Source organism: Neoarius graeffei, chromosome 27 (assembly GCF_027579695.1).
Source record: "Neoarius graeffei isolate fNeoGra1 chromosome 27, fNeoGra1.pri, whole genome shotgun sequence".
NCBI lineage: Eukaryota > Metazoa > Chordata > Actinopteri > Siluriformes > Ariidae > Neoarius > Neoarius graeffei.
In genome coordinates this window covers 52746286-52765025 of record NC_083595.1, presented here as the reverse complement: position 1 = coordinate 52765025, position 18740 = coordinate 52746286, and the positions used below count along the sequence as shown (strand labels likewise).

At 42.0% G+C, this 18740-nt stretch overlaps 1 protein-coding gene and 1 non-coding gene across 2 annotated transcripts in view; one reads left to right on the top strand and one right to left on the bottom strand.

Annotated features, from left to right (window-relative positions):
- Nucleotides 1–18740, bottom strand: part of adamts18 (ADAM metallopeptidase with thrombospondin type 1 motif, 18) — a 95582-nt gene that overhangs the window by 4163 nt on the left and 72679 nt on the right. The window contains exons 17-19 of the mRNA XM_060911222.1: nt 13539–13659; nt 12606–12729; nt 231–435 (exon numbers count right to left, since the gene is read on the bottom strand). Of these exons, the coding sequence (XP_060767205.1) occupies nt 231–435; nt 12606–12729; nt 13539–13659 (450 nt within the window). The remainder of the gene's footprint in view (nt 1–230; nt 436–12605; nt 12730–13538; nt 13660–18740) is intronic.
- LOC132875328 (U1 spliceosomal RNA) lies at nt 1464–1626 on the top strand. The gene has a single exon (XR_009651795.1). It is a non-coding gene; the product is annotated as a U1 spliceosomal RNA (small nuclear RNA).

Sequence of the window (18740 nt, the reverse complement as noted above, 5' to 3'; positions counted from 1 at the left end):
ATAGTAATGATCACTGTGGTACTATATTTTTAAGAATAAATATTCCAATATATAATACTAATAATAAATTTAATGATTATGTAGTGTTGACGAGTCTCTGCAGATGATGTCATGTTGTGTTTGTCATTTCACCACCAGAGGGCAGTAGAGGATCTCACTTTCCCAATCCACAACTCTTTATATATACATTTCAGTTTTCCTTAGGGGTGTGGGTGTGTGTGTATACTGACCTGTGCCCAGGCGCTGGTACCCCACTCCGGAGGGCAGGAGTGTGTGTTGCAGGGCTGTGTGTGAGCCGGGGAGGGTGAAGGGCATACTGAGGGTGGAGCTAACTCCTCCCTTTGGTACATCACCTTTCTAAGACAGCGGACGGTACGACTTTGCTGGCCTTCTCCACACGACACGCTGCATGAGCTCCATTTACCCACCGACCAGCTAAAACACACACACACACACAGGTTCGACCAATCAGAGACACAGAAACAGAATACACACTCATTACATCGCAGGCATTTCAAATATAAATATAATTTAAACAACAGAAGTATTTTTTTTTGTCATTTCAGAAGTTCAGTATTTTGCTAATTAAGTGTTAAACTGAGATATTCTTAGGAAACATGAATGACTGCAGAACCTGACGATGCAATGATTCAGATGTGCTCACACCACAGAGAAGAGCTCCTTAACGAAATAATAATAATAATAATAATAATAATAATAATGCAACTGTAAGGTATATTTACAGGTTTGCCAGATGCTTTAAAGCTCTCAAAAGCTGATCAGATGAAGGTCAAGGGTCTCATTCAAGGGCCCAACAGTGACACCTTGGCGGTATTTGGGATATAACTTTGGATAACTTGCAAGAAGCCCCACCCCTTCATCATGACTGTATCACCATGGCAACAAGCTTCAACTTTTAGAATGAGAGATGCATCACAAGGATGTAAATTCGGTACAAAATGTTTATTCAAACCCATTTTCTCCAAATGTTTCATTTCCCCAAGTTCCATCCACGACTCCATCATGAAACATGCTCACTCCCCTGAGGATTGGTTCATGTCACTCTCTTTAACTGGACAGGAGAGCAGGAGAGAGTAACGCTGCATTCAACTTCCTTCAGAAACAGGAAGTTGGAGCTCAGAATTACATCAATTGTAACGTCCGTAATGGCTCTGTGTGCAGCCATGTTGACGTGATGTCATTCTGGGATGTGAAGAGATCATTCCTTGAGAGTTCTTGAGAAGAAATTTCAGATTTTTAAGGAGTGGATTTTTCTTTCTTTCTTTTCACCTGGTCAAAGTCGGAGGATTACAAGTTGTGAACTCACGTCAATGCAGCATTACATCAAACTTCCTACATGGAACACACGGCCATTTTTGCTCTCTCAGGCTTCTGGTCATGAATATCTGCAGCTTTGTTAGGATTCAATCTCCTGACAAGAGGGTGAACACTTTTTTTTTTTTCCTCTTACCTGGCAGGGGAGATACCATGATCAAGAAGGTGGTTCACCCAGGGCGAGGCTCAGCCATTGCACTACAGCTGTCTGACCCCTGCAAATTCCCCAAATGTGGGAATCTCGAATGCATAATTTGTGGTAGTGGGGGACTGCGTTCGCGCTCTCCCCTGATTTTTTGGGTGGCACGGTGGTGTAGTGGTTAGCACGGTCGCCTCACAGCAAGAAGGTTCCGGATTCGAACCCAGCGGCCTTTCTGTGTGGAGTTTGCATGTTCTCCCCGTGTCTGCGTGGGTTTCCTCCGGGTGCTCCAGTTTCCCCCACAATCCAAAGACATGCAATTAGGTTGACGTGGGGCGGCCTTGGGCTGAGGTGGTCTTGAGCGAGGTACCGAACCCCTGACTGCTCCCCGGGCGCTCTGGTGTGGCTGCCCACTGCTCTGAGTGTGTGTGTGTTCACTGCTTCAGATGGGTTAAATGCAGAGGATGAATTTCACTGTGCTTGAAGTGCGCATGTGACGAATAAAGGTCTTCTTCTCTTGTGCTACTCACCATAAAACTCTGACCAGATGTTAATTAGATCATATTCCTGTTCAGGAAACTGCTGCATCAACAAACTACACTGACTAATGAGTGATTTCACCCTAACTGCACTATTTTAACCTTTTCAGTACAATGAACCTGAATATATTTTTAAATCGTCTTGCTGTTGATGTGGAGATCCGGGATTTTCACTTCCCATCATCAACAGCTTCTATTTTATATATAATATATGGTGTACCTCAAGGTTCAACTTTAGGACCAATTAAGTTCTTTTTCTTTTTATGGTTTCTCTGGGAATAATTTTACTGAAATATCAAATTTCCTACCAAACATTCATCAGAAGATGTCCATCTTCTGTTGAAACCTGAAAATGACCAAAATTGAGGGGAAAAAATGGGAAAAAAAGACGAGTGTTGTTTTATGCAGTCCTTCATGGGGCGTCTCACTCTAAACTTATCCACTTGTCCCAAAAATCTCATGTCCTGTTGTAATGATGGCTCCTGTTAAAGACCTCCTTATGTTCATGTTCACGCTTATTTCATCTCTACATCAGTTTCCTGTTAAATATCCAGTTGGTTTTACTGTTCATTTTTCAAGGCATGACACAGCACAACCGCGAGAACCTTTCCCATTCAGAATCTGACCTCTACTCTTCCCTGGTTAAGATTTTTTTTAAACATCCCAATCCACCCTATACCGATCTAGACAAAACCCCAGCCATGTTCGTCCATCACAGCGTTTCTAATCTACGATAACTTTAGCGTTCTGGTATCTGTGAATGTCTTGGCTATTGATGAAAGAGAGCTATAAAATAAAGCTGAGATTAGAGCAAACCGCATCGTCCACCAGAAAAACGGGGCGAGGACGCAGGTCGAGTTCTATCAGACCAGACCGCTTCACACACGTCTTTCAGAAGGGCTTTCATTTCCTTTCAAAGGAGGAACGGCTAAACTGCAATTTGCATCGGGGAAAGAAACAGAAGCTGTTGCACCACGTATCCTCTTTTTCTTTTTTTCCCCTACCCTAATCTCTTCTCACCACATAAACGACAATGTGTCTGCCTCCTGGCAAACCACTCTGGACTTCTGCTGTAATCTGACTGTAATATTTCTGGAACCTTCCAATAACTTGCATATTTTGAGGCATGCAATTAAACTGAAAGCATGTTTGAGCTGACATTGACGGATCGTGGACTGCGTGCGCATTCCTCACTACCCATTCTTCTTTACCGGCACGGCTACAGCATCAGCCCAAAATAATGCACTCGGGCTCGCTCGCTGAGCGATTTCCACCGGTCAGATGAAATACAAGCTGCAGCTGGTCACCCAGTGGGATGAAGGGTGAATTTTTAGTGCGTGCTGGGGAACGGTTTGTGGTTTGGAACCAGTTGTATGTTTAAGAGTATTTGAAGGGCTACCAAACCTCTGCAGGCCATTCGGGTTCATCTTTATACTGAAGATGTTCAGTCGAGAGGATTTTTCACATCAAAACGTTTCATATACGCAAGATAGAATGGTGATAAAACGGTTAGCGTAGCTACAGTTCAGCTTGAACGTGATGAGGCCAGTGATGGTGTTTGTTGTTGGTTATCCATTTCTTCACTTTAATAACAACAAACTGAAAATTTTGTTCATTTTCCACCAATTTTGTAACATGACGGTCGGTCGCTGTGATGACAGTGAAGGCTGCAACTAATTATATGCAATATGTAAAATACTTAAAATTCTTAAATAGCATTTAAATGTGGGCGGCACGGTGGTGTAGTGGTTAGCGCTGTCGCCTCACAGCAAGAAGGTCCTGGGTTCGAGCCCCGTGGCCGGCGAGGGCCTTTCTGTGTGGAGTTTGCATGTTCTCCCCGTGTCCGCGTGGGTTTCCTCCAGGTGCTCCGGTTTCCCCCACAGTCCAAAGACATGCAGGTTAGGTTAACTGGTGACTCTAAATTGAGTGTAGGTGTGAATGTGAGTGTGAATGGTTGTCTGTGTCTATGTGTCAGCCCTGTGATGACCTGGCGACTTGTCCAGGGTGTACCCCGCCTTTCGCCCGTAGTCAGCTGGGATAGGCTCCAGCTCGCCTGCGACCCTGTAGAACAGGATAAAGTGGCTACAGATAATGAGATGAGATGAGCAAAGTGTATTTAAAGTGATAATGTTGGGGAAGAATTTTTTTGGACAATCAGTTCAATTGTTAGATTTACATTACAGGGAAAGCAGCTTTACAACAGTGTACAATGTGAAATAAATTAATAAATAAAATGCTTTTAATCATTAATTAAATAGATTAAACTGAAATTTTAATGAGGATCTGTGTATATAAAATGTGTGTGTGTGTGTCCCCACCGGAACATTACTGGCACTAAATTCAAAATAAGTATATATATTTATTTTTTAAATTCTCATTTTCAACAGGATTGTATATAATTTTACTCACTGGCCACTTTATTAGGAACACCCTACCACCCACCTGCAGCTGTTTTCTGCAGGTCTGTAACCAGCCGATCCCTCGACAGCAGCACGATGCATCAAATCAGGCAGATACAAATCAAGAGCTTCAGTTAATGTTCAAACATCAGAATGGGAAAAATTGTGATCTCAATTTTTGTGTGACTTTCTTTTACTGGTTTGAAGCATGGGTGTTGGTTTGAGCCAGATGGAGCATGAAGGTTTGAGTATTTCAGAAACTGCTGATCTCCTGGGGTTTTCACACACAACAGTCTCTAGAGTTTACAGAGAATGGTGCGAAAAACACTGAGCGAGTGAGCGACAGTTCTGTGGGTGGAAACAAACGGCTTGTTGATAAGAGAGGGTCAGAGGGAAATGGACAGATCTGAGGTGGTTCGAGCTTTTTTTTTCCAGGAAGGATATAGTAACTCATATAATCACTCTTTACAACGGTGGTGAGCAGAAAAGCATCTCAGCATGCAACAGCAGAAGAACACATTGGGTTCTGAGATTGGACTCTGGTTCTGTTTCAGCATACCTTAGCCCTTGAAGAGCTTCACTTGATGGCCATCCTTCTTGTGTTCTCCATCCCCGTTCCTCCAGCTTCAGATGTTATCCACTCGTTCTGCCCGTCTCCTTCCTCTCTGCCCCTCAGCACAAATCTCACCCTCAGTAGTTGACAGGACCAGACCATCCATCACCTCTCCATTTCCAGTGCTCATATTTGGTCAGCTTCCTCTTCTTCATCATCTCCAGAAGACCTTTGGCAATCTGATGGACTCATTTGTTTTTCTTTGTCTCCAGCTCGCTCTCACTCTCAGAACTCACAATGAATGTCTTGAAATCAACCCTGCCATCAATAAGACACTTTTGGTTCTCATTTTGAACCAGACATGACCAGGTAGTGTCTCCCAGATGTCATATTGGTCATTCAAGGCTCACCCATTTTTTTTTTTTTTTTAATTGAAGGGTGAAGAACCACCATTGTACATTTCTGGAGGATCTCTGATGATCAAGAACATTTCACTTTATTGTCCTGATCCAAACGCCACAAGGATGAGGTTTGGATGATGTTTTTAACAAGGTGCTACCACGAAAAGTGTTAGAATTTTTCTCACATGTATATCTGAAGCATTTCATTTAGTTATTTATTGATGTAATGTTTTATTTGTTTTAATTATTTATTCATGAAATTATAATGCCTGTTTAGAAATGCTCTTGCCATGAAACAGCCTTAGATGCTGACATGAAAGAAAAAAAACCCACTCCCTCACTCTCAGAACTCGTCTCCACAACCATAATTCAAAAGCTTGGTTTATTCGTTCTTTCTTCACGCTTTCTCAATGTCCAGCTTCACAGCCATACAGAGCAATGCTCCAGACGAGATTCACTTTCAACTTCAAACTCAGATCCTTGGACTCCCATCATTCCACAAGGTCTGCTGTTGCTCTTCTCGCTCTTCCTCGTCTGATCTCAGTCTCCGTCTCCATCTCAGTGTCTCAATCTGGCGTGATGTAAAATCCAAGGAACTGGAACTTGTCCACATTTTCAATCCCATGCTCCTTACTGTTGATCTTTCCCCTCCCATGTAGGACCATACAACATCGATGGAGATCAGCTTGATGATGGATAGGATGATGATTCCACAGATCGGACACGTCCTACTAATTTCCATCACTGTAATACAACCCCAATTCCAAAAAAGTTGGGACAAAGTACAAATTGTAAATAAAAACGGAATGCAATAATTTACAAATCTCAAAAACTGATATTGTATTCACAATAGAACATAGACAACATATCAAATGTCGAAAGTGAGACGTTTTGAAATTTCATGCCAAATATTGGCTCATTTGAAATTTCATGACAGCAACACATCTCAAAAAAGTTGGGACAGGGGCAATAAGAGGCTGGAAAAGTTAAAGGTACAAAAAAGGAACAGCTGGAGGACCAAATTGCAACTCATTAGGTCAATTGGCAATAGGTCATTAACATGACTGGGTATAAAAAGAGCATCTTGGAGTGGCAGTGGCTCTCAGAAGTAAAGATGGGAAGAGGATCACCAATCCCCCTAATTCTGCGCCGACAAATAGTGGAGCAATATCAGAAAGGAGTTCGACAGTGTAAAATTGCAAAGAGTTTGAACATATCATCATCTACAGTGCATAATATCATCAAAAGATTCAGAGAATCTGGAAGAATCTCTGTGCGTAAGGGTCAAGGCCGGGAAACCATACTGGGTGCCCGTGATCTTCGGGCCCTTAGACGGCATTGCATCACATACAGGCATGCTTCTGTATTGGAAATCACAAAATGGGCTCAGGAATATTTCCAGAGAACATTATCTGTGAACACAATTCACCGTGCCATCCGCCGTTGCCAGCTAAAACTCTATAGTTCAAAGAAGAAGCCATATCTAAACACGATCCAGAAGCGCAGACGTCTTCTCTGGGCCAAGGCTCATTTAAAATGGACTGTGGCAAAGTGGAAAACTGTTCTGTGGTCAGACGAATCAAAATTTGAAGTTCTTTATGGAAATCAGGGACGCCGTGTCATTCGGACTAAAGAGGAGAAGGACGACCCGAGTTGTTATCAGCGCTCAGTTCAGAAGCCTGCATCTCTGATGGTATGGGGTTGCATTAGTGCGTGTGGCATGGGCAGCTTACACATCTGGAAAGACACCATCAATGCTGAAAGGTATATCCAGGTTCTAGAGCAACATATGCTCCCATCCAGACGACGTCTCTTTCAGGGAAGACCTTGTATTTTCCAACATGACAATGCCAAACCACATACTGCATCAATTACAGCATCATGGCTGCGTAGAAGAAGGGTCCGGGTACTGAACTGGCCAGCCTGCAGTCCAGATTTTTCACCCATAGAAAACATTTGGCGCATCATAAAACGGAAGATACGACAAAAAAGACCTAAGACAGTTGAGCAACTAGAATCCTACATTAGACAAGAATGGGTTAACATTCCTATCCCTAAACTTGAGCAACTTGTCTCCTCAGTCCCCAGACGTTTACAGACTGTTGTAAAGAGAAAAGGGGATGTCTCACAGTGGGAAACATGGCCTTGTCCCAACTTTTTTTGAGATGTGTTGTTGTCATGAAATTTAAAATCACCTAATTTTTCTCTTTAAATGATACATTTTCTCAGTTTAAACATTTGATATGTCATCTATGTTCTATTCTGAATAAAATATGGAATTTTGAAACTTCCAAATCATTGCATTCCGTTTTTATTTACAATTTGTACTTTGTCCCAACTTTTTTGGAGTCGGGGTTGTACATCGAGGTGCTCAGTTGTATTTACCAGATTATAATCACGCTCATGAACATTTGAAAGATTAGGAATAAAGCTGCTGTCCGTTCATCTTCACCAACGTCTTCGTCTTTTTTTTTTTTTTTATTTCCAAAGACTAATTTATCACGCCTATATTAACAGATGAAACACCAGCTGAAAAAGTAGACCAGTTCACATATCTCAGCAGTAACTTTTCAATAGATGGAGATACAGAGACAGACCTAAAGTGCAGCAAAAATGGTTCAGAAGTTAAATGTGTTTCATAGATGGTGCCTTCGAAAAATTCTCGGTATACACTGGACAGACCACATCACCAGAAAAGGAGTTCTTAGGTGCACAAACACAAGGGACTTGGATGACACTGTTAGAGAACGGAGACTACGCTTATAGCCATATTTTAAGACTTCCAGACAGCAGACCATGGAAAACTACACCCGTCTAGACTCCAAGAGGTGGAAAATGCCCAAGATGTCCCAAAAAGACATGGACCGCCACATTTAAAGATCTCAGCAGATGTAACCAGGGCTTTGAACCGGTTCAAGGAACGAAAACGAAAACCGGGAACTTTTTCTATTTCACATGGAACAGAAACGAAACCAGAAACTTTATTATTTTTTATGTTCCAGAACAGAAACGCTTATTAAAAATAATGGTAACCGGTTAATACCGGTTTTTATTTCGTTCCTCAAAGTTTCCGTAGCCTACAAATAAAAAAGCCATTCTCCTCCTGCGCAAGTTTCTATGACCCGCTGGGGTTCACTTCCTGTGTGACGTTCGCTGACTGAATGGAGAGAGCGGGAAGGTGGACTGCTATCACTTCTCCACGTGATAATAAGTGAATTACTGAGTGTCTGAGCAAAGAAGAGCCTGAACGTTGCAACCTCCCTATTGGCTGTTTGTAAAAATGTATCAGTTGTTGCCCCTCCCACGGGAATCATCGCGGGCTCGAGAGACGAGACCTGACGAGTTAGTTCGTTGGTAGCAGAACAAAATGTCTGGACACAAATCGGGTTTTCAGAAAAGGAAAGAAAATAAACGGAGGGTCGAAAATACAAAAAAGGAGGCAGAAAATGCAAAACGAGTTTTAAGGTAGGACAAATGGTTACTTTTCTGAGGCAGCCCGCCGTGGCTGCAGGCTTTCAGTTGTGTCATTGAATGGTTACTTTTCTGAGGCAGCCCGCTGTGGCTGCCTGCAGGCTTATTTATTATAGCCCATTTAGTTAAAATAGTTGATATAAAATGTTTATAGTTATAGTTATGTGATGGTTGTCCTGATTTAGACTGGTGTTTTTTTTTTTTGGGGGGGGGTGCGCGATGTTGCACCCGGGTCCAGATTAGGGCAGAACCGGCCCTGGCTACATTTCAGGTGTAGTTTGTTTTATGTATGTATGTACTTGCATAGATGTGTACTTGGTCTTCCAATATGGCGCCTAACAAAATCTCGCGGCGCGGTGACGTCATGCGGTAGCCCTCTATAGGGCCTGACTAGCCTTTGGTAACACACTAAACGAATTCTCTTTCATTTTTGGCACTTTTTCTGTTTGTGTAGATGGGAAGACATACTGAGAATCCAAATCGCCAACATTTGAAATAATAATTGTTTTGAATTATTTCTTGTCTTATTTAATGAAGGTTGTAATAGAATTAGCCTACATTTGGCTTAAGCTGGATGAGACAGAGACACAATTTTATAGCCATTTGTTAAACAGCTGACAGGGAACGTAATTAACCGTTCCGGGAACGAAATTTTTTTTGTTCTAACCGGTTCGGGAACGTCTATTTAATGGTGGAACCCAAAACCGGAAACGTTAAAATTCCGTTTCTGTTCGGAACGAACCAATAGGAAAAAAATTCTGGTTCAAAGCCCTGGATGTAACATTTAATGGAGTTCAGTAGTCTCTTGCAGCCGACAGAGAAAGATGGAGAGAGTTTGTGGCCCTTTGTCCATCCCAGGACTTGAGGAGCTCACTAATGTATCATCAGGAACTAAAATCAACGTGCGACACCGTTTTCTTTTGTGAACTTTTATTCTACTTTCATCCTTAAGTAAATTTAAGAGTTTGCATTTCTCTATTTTATCTCCACTGAAGAGCCTTCAACTTTCACCAGATTATTTATTCAGATAAATAACTTGTCATTGCACTTTTAACATTTTAAGAGTAAAGAATTTATTGACTTTTACCACCTGTAACTGCCCCTCTTTGCTGCTGTATCGATAAATATAACATTCACATCCGCCATGTTTCACAGATAATGAAGTGCTTTGAATTACATTCTTTTATTCTCTTCACTCTTCTCTTCTCCTCCTCTCATCATTTGGGTGGAGGTTAATCTTTGCAAGTGCCCCAGGGTTGAGTGACTTTTTTTAGCGTAAATGTTGTAAAACACTGATTTAGTTCTTGTGGCTCAACAGCACTTTAAATCATAAATTCTTTGAAATGATGGGAAAGGGTTTCTATTCCTTCTGCAACTGTATCCTTCACTTTCTATTTCTATCCTCTTGTAAGTTGAAGGAAAGCTAACACTCTGTGTGTGGGGGGGGGTAAAGTGGTGGTGTGTGGGACTTTGGTTTGGGATTGGCAGAACAAACTGGGCTCGTCTAGAATTTACGTTAATCCTGTTTACTTTGGAGAAAAAGAGAGGAAAGATGGAGAGGGAAGGAATCGGACATGCTCAGAAAAAGGGTTCTTCAAAAGGTTCATTCTATCATTCTTAGATCCCTGTAATTGGCAGACAGAGAACCTTTAAGGGTTCCCCAAGAGGTTCATCTGAAGAACAGACTGAGCAGGAGGTGATGGGAGCTGAGGAGGAAGAGAGACTGAAGGAGAAGAATAAAAGGCAAGAAGTGAGGAGAGAAAGAGTGACCGGCGAAGAGGAGAATATGGATGGAAAAGAAAAGAAAGATGAGAATATGAGACGATGAAAACGAAGAGCTGGAAACTGGAGAGGTGGAGAGACAGGAAAGGACACATGGAGCATATGGTCAAGAAGAGAGGAAAAGATAAAAGGTGAAAGAAAAGCAGATTCAAAAAGAAGGAGAGAAACAGTAGTGGAGTAAAAGAGAGAGCAAATAAAGGAAATGGAGGGGAGAGAGAGAGAGAAGGAAAGGATAGAGAGAGAGGGAGAAAGAAGGAAAGGAGAGAGAGAAGGAAGGAAATACTGATTCCAGTAGCAACATCTAGATTCGCTAATAGACAATGCCGGGGTGGCCCTATATTTAGCCGGGACCATCCCCGGCCCAAACCATCAATGGTGGCCTGCTTGGAGCATGGGGAAAATAATTTTCACTAATTTTGGTCACTGATCTTATTCTTGCATTAATCATCAATTCAACTGCACTCTGCATTTTCACATGGCAGCCCAGACGCCGACAGCATCGCAGCAGATTAAATAGGCGCTACCAAATAAGGAAATTCTCCCCTCCCCTCTATTGCAGTTGGTTTGGTCCAAGACTCCTCCTCTGTATTGCGGGGAACTTAAACAACATTGGCGCGAAACAGCGCGCGTCAGTGATGGAGGGCAGAAAGAGGCCAGGTGGAACCGAAAGGGCAAAGCTTAAAAAAAGGAAGGAGGTGGCAGCAGAATGTGCCAAATTGACAGATATGTTCTCAAGACCAGCTGGTAGGTTACGAAAGATATGGAGTATGATAACCCTGTTTGTCGATTTTATCAGTCTATGCTGGGCCTATAATGTGTCGATAGTTTGCGATGTCAATTCAGCTTTTTGATGTCATGTGAAATCTCGCAATTTACACGGTATAGATGTGGTGTATGTCTTAATTCTAAGAAGAACCGGACATTGCTTTACATTATTAACAATTTTAGATGAACAGGTCCCAAATGTGCTGTTGCGCGTTATGTCCTCATCCAGCCTATTTCATCTCGCTGTCACACCGTGCATTTCCACAGGCGTGCGCACATTGTGGTTATGAACACATAGGCCTAGAAGTCATATTTGATGTTAAATAATTGTTGTTAAATAATGCCAATATTCTAAGCAGAATCGAACACTTGCTTTAGCCTACATTTCATTTAACCATTTTTGAGTTGCCTAATGCGCCCTCACGCTTTATCTGCCGGTTGCTGAGTACCCAGCATTGTTGACTTGCCATTATTTTCGAGGCGTATGCGGCATGTAATGCACAAGCATTGGTTCAAATGCACGCGAGATGGGTGCTTTCGTTATTTTAAGACTATGTGACTAAAAATGTGTTCTGTAATTCGTCTTAAATAACGCGAAACAATCAGCCATACTCGCTGCTTTGCTATTTGGAGTGGCAGTCAGCTGGATTTCGCCCCCGACGTAAAAGTTCATTCCCACACCCGGGCCGAAGATGCCGATTTCTGAAGATGCATGTCCTTTGGATGTGTTTTCAAATATTTTCACTAAGGAACTTTGGGACATGTTGGTGACACAGATAAATGTATATGCAGATAATCCAGCAGTTTGATTGGTTAAATAACTGTACAAACAACTTTTATTCTTAATTTTTATCTTTCGTTTTATGTTAATTTGAATTATAACCTATATTGTTAAAGTGAAGTGACGTTTACCTGAATTTAAACCAAATAAAAAGCATTGTGAAAGAACAGTTATTTGTTTTATCTTTTTTAATGTACTCAAATTCCTCCTCCATTTCAAAGTGGCCTGAATGTGAATTAAACTCCCGGACTGAAAACAGGGCCCACTCCGGCCCTGCTAATAGATGAAGGAATGAACAGACACACATGGATGGATAGACACGGAGACACAGACAGATAAACACATGAATTAACTGCCAGACAGAGGGACACATACAGGAAGACAGACATACAGAAAGAAAGACACACACAGAGTTTGTAAATAAAGGTGTGGTGTGTTACCTGGCCGGACACGGCTGTGTGTTACAGAGCTGAGACGCCAGCGTGGGTCTGCTGTGAGAGTCACACAGTGAGTTCACCTGAACCTGTTCATCCTGCACACACACGGCCTTCACCGACACACGACCTGAAACACACACACACACCACGAATCTTTTTTTCACAGTTATTTTCAGAGAATTTGCCTCCACACATTTTGGACCAGTTTCCCCCTGAGGACTTCACACCATCTCCAGCCCATTTTACTCCCCATTAAAGAACTCAGGACATTTGTGTTGGTTTCCTCCAGACGGACCCTTTAAGTCACTGTGGAACTTTAGACGGAGCTTTCTGCAGCTGTAGGCCCGTTACTACCAGAGAAGAGTTTCAGAAAGTTTGGAAATGTGGGCAGGTTTCTACTAAAGAACCCGATTCAGGAACTCGAGCGTGTACGTTTCTACCAAACTCACTCAGTTGAATCTCAAAGAACTTCTCAGGAACCCAGGAAGAGCCAGTGTTTCCATCAGAACCTTGTCTGGAATTCTGGGACGCTGGGTGCGTTTCCACAAGAAGTACTCTCAACAGGAGAGTGGGTATTTTAAACACTTTTCTCACGTTTCTGGAGCGAGGACTCAAATTCAGCGAGTCTATGAACTGACTTCATCAAGAAAAGGGTACACAAAACACACACACACACACACACAATCCTTAGTTAATGAACGTGTGTGTGGTGGTGAAGTTGGACAGGAGGACGGACTGCATTTGTCCTGTTCACAAAGGTGCTTTTGATCCATCTGGGCAAAACTGTCTCTCACACACACACACACACACACACAAGCTCAACCCCTTTCCACAACCCTCATGTACATGCATACAAGCAACCTTTCATTCTGACACACACACACACGTGCTCGCTCGCTCTCTCTCTCTCTCTCTCTCTCTCTCTCTCTCTCTCACCTCCTGCACACGAGGCGGAGCAGTCTGATCGGATCACTCTCCACGTGTAAGTGTTTTTTTTCTCCTGTAGTGGAAGGGTGTATTCCCACAGCACTCCTGGGTTTTTACCCTGAACAAGGATCTTTGAGAAACAAACACACACATTCAGCAAACATTAAACACTGAAGATTAGACTGTCATAATGGGAGAGGCTTAATATTCTAATGAGCTGCTTGATTGACAGATGCGTGTCTGAGACTCCGCCTGTTGATGTTGATCAAGGAGAGAGTTAGGTTAGCTTTGAGTCGCTAGGTTAGCATTAGGTTACTCACTAATTAGCTAAGACTCACAGGTAAGTTTTCATGTTTTCATTATTGCTTTGTTAACATTTTGATCTTGCTAATTTAGCTTTGGGGCGGCACGGTGGTGTAGTGGTTAGCGCTGTCGCCTCACAGCAAGAAGGTCCGGGTTCGAGCCCCGTGGCCGGCGAGGGCCTTTCTGTGTGGACTTGTCCAGGGTGAACCCCGCCTTTCGCCCGTAGTCAGCTGGGATAGGCTCCAGCTTGCCTGCGACCCTGTAGAACAGGATAAAGCGGCTACAGATAATGAGATGAGATGAGAATTTAGCTTTGCACTTTTTTCACACGTGTTAGGTTAGCTTTGAGTTGCGAGGTTTGACTCATTCATTGGTCAGCTGACTCGCAAGACTGTCTCCGAGATCAAAAATCACCTCTTACTAGAATATTTTTTTCTCTTGGATATCTTCAAATATCTCTCTCTACTTTCCTTCTTACTTGCTCGTCTAGTTTGTTCGTCTTGCTCACCTACGTTTCACCCACCAGCTCGTTTAGCTGTGACGCTTTCCAGGTTAGTCATCACTCACTAGGATGGTTTTATACTCTCACTAGATTAGCTTTCACTCCCTGGTGAACCTTTTCCTTACTAAGTTAGCTTTCCTTCAGTTCCATTTTACTCTTGCTTTTTAATCTTTCCCTGTGTTAGCTTTGTTAGCCCTGACTCTCTCAGCTCACACTCCCACATTCGATTAGCTTTCAAAGTTTCCTTCATCCTCCAGATTAGCTTTCATTTGCTCAGGAAGCTTTTGGTTACTCAGTGACTGGTGCAGGTTCAAGCTTCACCCACTATTAGCCCCGCCTCCTTTATGTGTGGAGAAGCACAGAGTCAGACTTTGATCAGCGTAATCAGTAGCAGCTAAGTCCAGAAGACGTGTCATGTCACATCAGCAGAACAGGAACTGATTGGATGTGAAAATCCCATTTCACACACACCGACTGCTTCATTTCCAAATTTCCGTGTGCCACTTTTAGAAACTCCCTCAGTGCTCGTGCACACGGAGGTCCGCTGGGTTCAGACGTGGGAAGACGCCCGAGTGAGAGTCAGCCACAGTGACGTCTTGATCGTCTGTCCTGCGGGTCAGGTGGGTGGTCCTACAAAACCCCTCGCTGACTCGGATTTGGGACAGAACCGAGGAGGAAGTCCACTAGACCTGAGCCAGGGTCACGGCAGACTGCCCGAGGTTTTGGCTCAAATGGAGTGGAAAAGTCCAGAAAGAACAGGGGCTTTGTTCTATTCTTAATGTTTGGGGATTTTTTTTTTCCCTGTACAATCTGGCAACCTTTAGCCTGGAGGGAACACAATGACGGCACGGTCACAAATAATAAGCTGTACAGAGCGAATCAAGGGGCACTCGAACGTGCAGATACAAATCACAGGTTTATATTAACGCCCTTGTTCTAATACTTTATTGTTTCTATAGTAACGGCATATTCACAGGGATATTTGATTGTAAATATTATTGAATTAATGTTTATGGAAGGAGTCTCCAGCGTCAGCGCTCCTTTGTAGGTTTTCAGACATCTTCAGGACAAAGTTTACACTTTGCACTTTCTCACGAACAGGACAAGCTGCTTTTTTAAAATTATTATTAACTTCAAAAGAGCAGCTGGTGAGGGAACAACTGTTTATAGCGACTATAATTAAGCTATTCCGCAAAATCGAGTCGTACATGAGCTGATAGCCGACACGACGTATAGCACTGAGTTGTCTATAATCCATGTACAACCCCGATTCCAAAAAACTTGGGACAAAGTACAAATTGTAAATAAAAACGGAATGCAATAATTTACAAATCTCAAAAACCAATATTGTATTCACAATAAAACATAGACAACATATCAAATGTTGAAAGTGAGATATTTTGAAATTTCATGTCAAATATTGGCTCATTTGAAATTTCATGACAGCAACACATCTCAAAAAAGTTGGGACAGGGGCAATAAGAGGCTGGAAAAGTTAAAGGTACAAAAAAGGAACAGCTGGAGGACCAAATTGCAACTCATTAGGTCAATTGGCAATAGGTCATTAACATGACTGGGTATAAAAAGAGCATCTTGGAGTGGCAGCGGCTCTCAGAAGTAAAGATGGGAAGAGGATCACCAATCCCCCTAATTCTGCACCGACAAATAGTGGAGCAATATCAGAAAGGAGTTCGACAGTGTAAAATTGCAAAGAGTTTGAACATATCATCATCTACAGTGCATAATATCATCAAAAGATTCAGAGAATCTGGAAGAATCTCTGTGCGTAAGGGTCAAGGCCGGAAAACCATACCGGGTGCCCGTGATCTTCAGGCCCTTAGATGGCACTGCATCACATACAGGCATGCTTCTGTATTGGAAATCACAAAATGGGCTCAGGAATATTTCCAGAGAACATTATCTGTGAACACAATTCACCGTGCCATCCGCCGTTGCCAGCTAAAACTCTATAGTTCAAAGAAGGAGCCGTATCTAAACACGATCCAGAAGCGCAGACGTCTTCTCTGGGCCAAGGCTCATTTAAAATGGACTGTGGCAAAGTGGAAAACTGTTCTGTGGTCAGACGAATCAAAATTTGAAGTTCTTTATGGAAATCAGGGACGCCGTGTCATTCGGACTAAAGAGGAGAAGGACGACCCGAGTTGTTATCAGCGCTCAGTTCAGAAGCCTGCATCTCTGATGGTATGGGGTTGCATTAGTGTGTATGGCATGGGCAGCTTACACATCTGGAAAGACACCATCAATGCTGAAAGGTATATCCAGGTTCTAGAGCAACATATGCTCCCATCCAGACGACGTCTCTTTCAGGGAAGACCTTGCATTTTCCAACATGACAATGCCAAACCACATACTGCATCAATTACAGCATCATGGCTGCGTAGAAGAAGGGTCCGGGTACTGAACTGGCCAGCCTGCAGTCCAGATCTTTCACCCATAGAAAACATTTGGCGCATCATAAAACGGAAGATACGACACAAAAGACCTAAGACAGTTGAGCAACTAGAATCCTACATTAGACAAGAATGGGTTAACATTCCTATCCCTAAACTTGAGCAACTTGTCTCCTCAGTCCCCAGACGTTTACAGACTGTTGTAAAGAGAAAAGGGGATGTCTTACAGTGGGAAACATGGCCTTGTCCCAACTTTTTTGAGATGTGTTGTTGTCATGAAATTTAAAATCACCTAATTTTTCTCTTTAAATGATACATTTTCTCAGTTTAAACATTTGATATGTCATCTATGTTCCATTCTGAATAAAATATGGAATTTTGAAACTTCCACATCATTGCATTCCATTTTTATTTAGAATTTGTACTTTGTCCCAACTTTTTTGGAATCGGGGTTGTACGACGTGATTGAGTGGAATAACTGTTTTATTCTATCCACATTCACTGGATTTTGAGTAGGGCTGTGTACCGGTACTGTACCGTGAAAATCGATTCGGTACAGGTCCAAAATACCGGATTATGAAGTACCGGTACTGTACCGATTATAAATTTACACCTTATGTTTATTTTGTGACTGAAGATGCGTAAATCCTACCACAAAGACGAAAATTTAGCACTGGAAAAGACGTAAAATGCCATGCTGAAACTTGAAATCAGAGCCATCTTTGATTTGAGATCCTCTCGCCACAGTCTCACGAGACATTGCAAGAGCTTGGCTGATCCAGTGTTCTGATTGGTCAAAAAGACTCAAAAGCAGGTCAGCCATTTTTCCTTTGCTGGCATTGGCGGCCTTTGTTGCTTTGTGTAATTTTGCCGCGTAAGTTAAAGGCCGCGGACTGCGCGGAGTGAATTTGTTTGTCATGCCACGTGGGAAGATCAGTAAGGTCTGGGATCACATAACAAAGTTTTCAGGGGGCCAGAACACAAGTTGTCTCACTGTGAGACAACTTATGACTTTTTGTCCCAAGTTAACTAAGTGTGAGACTGAGAGGGTGACTGAGAAGTGAGGTAGGAAACCTAGTTATGTTTGGTTTTCTTTGAATAAAGATACTGACAAGTTGTCAACAGTTTATTAATGTTTCTGTCATTATTGAAGAAGTTCAGAAGAACATGTTAATTTGTCAAATTGTACAGGTGTGGACCTGTACCTAAACCTCTGTACCGGTACCTGTACCTGATGTTACGTTTAGGTACGCAGCCCTAATTTTGAGAAATAGAGCATTTTTATTTTTTGCAAATTCGATAAATAAAAACTTTATACAAAATGTCCGACAAATTAATTTCCGCTTAGAATGTAAACAAACGGGTGATATGACAGGAGCAATTTGTGAAAAATGCGATAATAATAATTCTTGAAAAATAAAAAAAAGATGTTCTTACCATCAAATACTTTGATTCTATATTTTGTTGCTTTTTTTTTTTTGCATTTTTGGAGTTTTGTTTTCAAAGTAGAGTTTTTATTTCATCTTTGGTTGGTTCAGTAACACACTGCCATTTTGTTTTTCTCTACTCACAGTGTATGAGCTGATATCCTAGTAGTAGAGTAGCCAATCAGGGTGCGATTACTCATATCCAGTGAATATGGAGAGAATAACACAAATTAAAACAGGAACTAACTTCTTTCACAGACGTTCCACGACATTAACTGTAACTATAAACTGATAAAAAGTACGACATTTCATTATTTAATTCAAACAAAACTGCAATCTGCTGTGGTCTGAGAGGAATAAAACACTTTGGAAACTGCTGTTATTGGAAAGTAATCAATGCTCTTGTGCACACATGGTGCTTTGTTCTTTGAGTTAAAATTAATTTGACTAAAAGTAGGCATATCAGACGCTCATCTGAGTTTCCAAACCTGTCATTGCTTAAGTCTTGAATATTTTCTATTATGAACACTAAAAAGCTTATAATCTCTGCCTTCCAAAGAAATGTATC